General features: G+C 49.9%; 1 protein-coding gene across 1 annotated transcript; it reads left to right on the top strand.

Annotated features, from left to right (window-relative positions):
- The first annotated feature begins 537 nt into the window (after window positions 1-537).
- LOC133883255 (peroxidase 16-like) lies at window positions 538-2020 on the top strand. The gene is made up of 4 exons (XM_062322528.1): window positions 538-839; window positions 930-1127; window positions 1225-1384; window positions 1522-2020. Exons 1-4 carry the CDS (start codon window positions 624-626, stop codon window positions 1896-1898), a joined length of 951 nt encoding a protein of 316 aa, XP_062178512.1. The 5' UTR covers window positions 538-623; the 3' UTR covers window positions 1899-2020.
- The last annotated feature ends 2874 nt before the right edge of the window (window positions 2021-4894 follow it).

Raw genomic sequence — 4894 nt, 5'->3', positions numbered from 1 at the left:
CCATCGAGCAGCCCCCGAAAGGCAACAAGGAAGGCGGCGTTGGCAACAAGGCAGAGTCCACCACCACGTCCCCAAACGCATAGCCCCAATTAGCACATATTTTTTAAGAATAAATTAGCACATAATTGATCGGTGCATAACCATTACTCTCTGACTGTCTAGTATTAAGCTATATTTGTTCCAGTGATGCGATTATTAGTACGCAGTCCTGATTTCCAAGCCTGAATTTTGAAGGAAACAGCTATCAAGCGTGTGACTGTAGAATCGGTGCCTTGGTTCAGAATTTCCAGGGCGGCTATTGATGAGGTGTGATCTAGTCACGGGAATCATCGATCTGCTAATCTATGCGTACATATCACTCCGACCATATGAACTCCAGTTGCCTTCACAAATCGTACACGCGCGCGCGCTCTAGGTCGAGTTGCATTGGCCGTTCAAGACGAGGGAGCTAGCCGCACGTTAGTCCACCAGCCTGTGCCTTGTGCTATATAAAGCCCATGCAGCCTCCATTCCAATGCGCCATCTCTTTCAAACCAACCTCGATTCGACGAAACCACCAGCTAGCCACACTTTTTGGAGCACGCAAGCAACAGACTCCAGTAAGCAAGCTGCAGGGATTATCAATGGCGAGGCTTCGGTTGGCCTTCGTCGCCGCCGCCGTCGTGTCCGCGGCGTTCATGTCGCCGTCTGCAGTCGCGCAGCTGAGGCCGGACTACTACGCCAGCATCTGCCCCAACCTGGAGACCATCGTCCGGGGCTCCGTGCAGCAGTCCATGGCGAAATCCCCGATCTCCGCGCCCGCTGCGCTCAGGCTCTTCTTCCACGACTGCGTCGTCAGGGTACGTACGCAGCTGCTCTCTGGCGTCTGCTGACTCATTAAGCTAGCTTGACTTGTAGCGTCAGTGATCGACCGTCTGATGCGCATGCAGGGCTGTGACGCTTCGATCATGATCGTGAACTCGAACGGCGACGACGAGTGGCGGAACAGCGACAACCAGTCGCTGAAGCCGGATGGGTTTCAGACGATTCTGAACGCCAAGGCCGCCGTGGACAGCGACCCGCAGTGCCGGTACAAGGTGTCGTGCGCGGACATCCTGGCCCTCGCTGCAAAAGAATCCGTCTACCAGGTAACTGCCGACCACTCAGTCGCTAACCATGCTGAACACAGATTCGACTTTCGAGAGTGAAATGTTGTCAGTTACATGCATGGGCACATGGCTGCAGAGCGGTGGGCCGAACTACCAGGTGGAGCTCGGCAGGTATGACGGCAGGGTGTCGACCAGGGACATCGTCGTGCTGCCGCACGCCAACTTCAACCTCGACCAGCTCAACGCCTTCTTCTCCGGATTGGGCCTCTCACAGACTGACATGATCGCCCTATCAGGTCTTGCCTTGAGCGCCCAACTCACCTGTCTTGCACTTGGTTAATTTGCAATATACCTACGTGGCCTTGGCAGCCTGACCATTTGCAACATATATTGCTTTGCCTGACCAAGACCTGTGGCTTGCACGTCAATTCAGGCGGCCACACCCTCGGCGCGGCGGACTGTCCCTTCTTCCAGTACAGGATCGGCACCGACACGACCATGGACTCGTCCTTGGCCGCGCAGCTGCGCGGCACCTGCAGCTCCAACCCGAACGGCTTCGCGTTCCTGGACGGCTCGCCGGTGAGCTTCGACAACGCCTTCTACCGGAACCTGCAGGGCGGCAGGGGCCTCCTGGGCTCCGACCAGGTGCTGTACAGCGACACGAGGTCGCGCGGCACGGTGGACTACTACGCGTCGAACCAGGGCGCCTTCTTCGGCGACTTCAAGGCAGCGATGACCAAGCTCGGCAGGGTCGGGGTCAAGACGGCGGCCACCGGCGAGATTCGCCGCGACTGCCGGTTCCCCAACTAGTTTAATTTGTCGTTAGTTAACCTCGCCGGGCGGTTGACCTGATACATGTACTTGTTATAGTCTATAACGACTGTAATTACAATAAGCTCATGATTCATGGGGCCTGATGTCTATAATATCCTTCTGGTGTCTCCTGTGTTTCTTCGATTTCCATCCAAATACTCTATTTTTTACTGTATTTTTTGACCTTCAATGTCCACACACATTTTTCAATAGCGAAGACTTGACACAGTTGATAAAATGACTTAGAGGCAATCACTAATATGAATTGGATACCTTGCAGATAATGATTCGTGATGGATTAGAACCTTATTGAGCTTTCAAGATGGCAGCCCATTAACAGGGTCTATATAAGTGGAACCATATGGGATGTGCGCGATATCAATTTCCACCATCCAAAACCCTATCCACCACCTCCACACGACTTCCCTATGAATCCCTAGTCGGCCACGTGGTGTTAGCACACTGGTACATATTGTTTCACCTCTAGACATATGGATACCGTAGAGGCAACAATGTTGTTGCGATGCTAATTGACGAAAGGACACGAGAATGAGATGATCGGTTTGTGGTAAGATCGGCTACTTCCTTAACACCGATATTGGATCAGCTTTATCCAACTCTTCTTTCGATGCGTTGCGCATCTAGTGATAATGACTATGATTCTTTACTCATATGGTTTCATGAGTGAACCTGATACAACTTTTATTTTATACTAGCATACCTTATCCGTTCTCCAACAAATACGACGCACATGGCCACTACTATGTCCTTTAAATAATATATATGTCAGTGTTGTTAAAATATAGTAAAGCAGATATATCGTTGATGATAGAACTACTAACATCGTGTTCACACGACATTTTAACGCTAGTGTATACAGGTTTACAAAGGCTTATTGCACATACTAGATACAATATAGTACCTCGGTTCTTTTTTACTTTACGTTTACAATATTGATGTGGCCACTAATACACATATTTTTTAATATTACTTTTAATTTTATAATTATTTTTTAGTAAAATTTGTTAAATATTAATTAAATGAAGTGTTTTTCATTACGGATCTTATATCATTTATATGTGTTGAATCATACGAATTTTGTATCTATTAATAGTCAATTTTTTAAAAGTTTAGCTGCACGAGTTCTAAAATGACATGTGTTTGAGAATAAAGGTAGTATTTAGCATATCTGTCGTCTGCTGAAAACCATACAAGCTTAATTTATGGAGTCACTCGTCCAGCCAGATTATGCGCGCCCATTTGCTTGTCGTGGACGCGAACGATTCACCGTTCCTCCGGTGCTCATGTGTCATCGTCAGTCACCACGCACCATTGCGCTAGCACCAAACCCCTTCTCACCACTGCGTTGCATCAATGGCTCCATCTGCATCAATCCGCACTGTTTCTTCGATTGCTTCAAATCTACGTCTCCGAAAGATCACTGCTCGGCCTAGTGCATCGTGCACGATGCGCTCCACTATATACTCTGCCGGTCTGCCCTCTCCAGATGGACCAATCGCTTGTCAGTCACAAAGTGCAGTGTATCGCCTCAGTACACTACCGAACTAAGCGCATCGCTGCTTTTTAACTGCTTAACCTTTTGTTCTGTATTTCGTAGTTCGGTAACCATCACATCACAGAAGGCTGTTACGAGCATAATGCCATCTCAAACCCATGCAAATATCGCGCCGGGTTAAGCAACGTATTCTGGCCTGATGACGCACTAGCTAACTAACCATTGCCGCACTGTACGTAACAGCACGATCAGCGTGAACATACCCAGACACCCAGTTGCCAGAAATCTTTTTCACACGTGCGCGCTGCTCTGCTCAGGTAGCCTAAAACACTCACTTTCTATTTTTGAAAAAAAATTCCGAATATTTTTTTTCTAAACTTTTCCCGTTAACTTATCCGAAAAACTTATTGAGAAAACTTATCTTGATAACCTGTCTCGATAACTTTTTAAAAAAACTTTTCAAAAAAGAAAAGTTGTGAAAAAAACTTTTTAAAAACAAAAAGTTACGAATTGCTATGCTGACGCACATGCGTCAAATAGCATGGTCCCTCGGTTGCCCGTGCGCACGTGTTCCACTCTGTCATCTTTCTCCGACGCTGAAGGCAACCACATGTCGTTGTATCTCTGCGCCAAATAGCATGATCCAGCTTGCCTCGTGAATCTCTACAGCAATGACCCACAAACCAATCGAGCATAAGCTTTTTACTTCTAAAACCCAAGAACGCTAGAGCCCATACGGACGCAGATGGCCAATCCCTCTAACTTAAAAAAGCAGTAAGACGTGTTCTTTCACTGGAATATTCTTCTGCCCTGCCAAAAAGATTCATCTACCCTGATCACGTCCGTTCGTCCGATTCCGCAGCCATCCCTACTCGCCTCCCTCATCACGTCCGTCCGTTCGATCCCGCAGCCATCCCTACTCACCTCCCTCCCACGCCGGTCCCCTCTTGCCCCGCTCTTCCTATCTCCACACCCAATTCCGCACGACCCCGTCTGCCCACCGCCTCCCCTCTCACATCAACGCCCACGCCATTCCCAATGCCGTCGTGTGCCCACACCTCCCCATCCCAAATCCTTAGATCTGCCTCCTCCTCTTCACGCTCGCGCCGCGCCTCCACACCACACCCCCACCCCACCCCACCCTGGATCCAGATCTGCTGCCACCATCACTACCTCCTCCACCACCGTGAGGATCAGCAAGGCGGCGGCGGCATGGGGCTAGACGACAGTAGCATGTCGGAGTCGGCACGGCCGCACACCCACCTATCTGCTCGCCCGCTTAGGCTGCCCCTCCCCTTTTCCTTTCTCGCCCCTCTTTGTATTTCCTATCACCGAGCGCCCCCTCCTCCCGATCTCTCTCGTCAGCCAAGCTCCACCGCCACAGCACCGCCAGTTTCTCTGCGTGTGAACCGCGCCCCCCTCATGACTCGGCAGTCACAGATCCCCCAAACCAAACCACCATCAAGGCCCTCCGCCT

This window comes from Phragmites australis, chromosome 10 (assembly GCF_958298935.1).
Source record: "Phragmites australis chromosome 10, lpPhrAust1.1, whole genome shotgun sequence".
Taxonomy (NCBI): domain Eukaryota; kingdom Viridiplantae; phylum Streptophyta; class Magnoliopsida; order Poales; family Poaceae; genus Phragmites; species Phragmites australis.
This window is presented reverse-complemented; position numbering and strand designations above follow the sequence as displayed.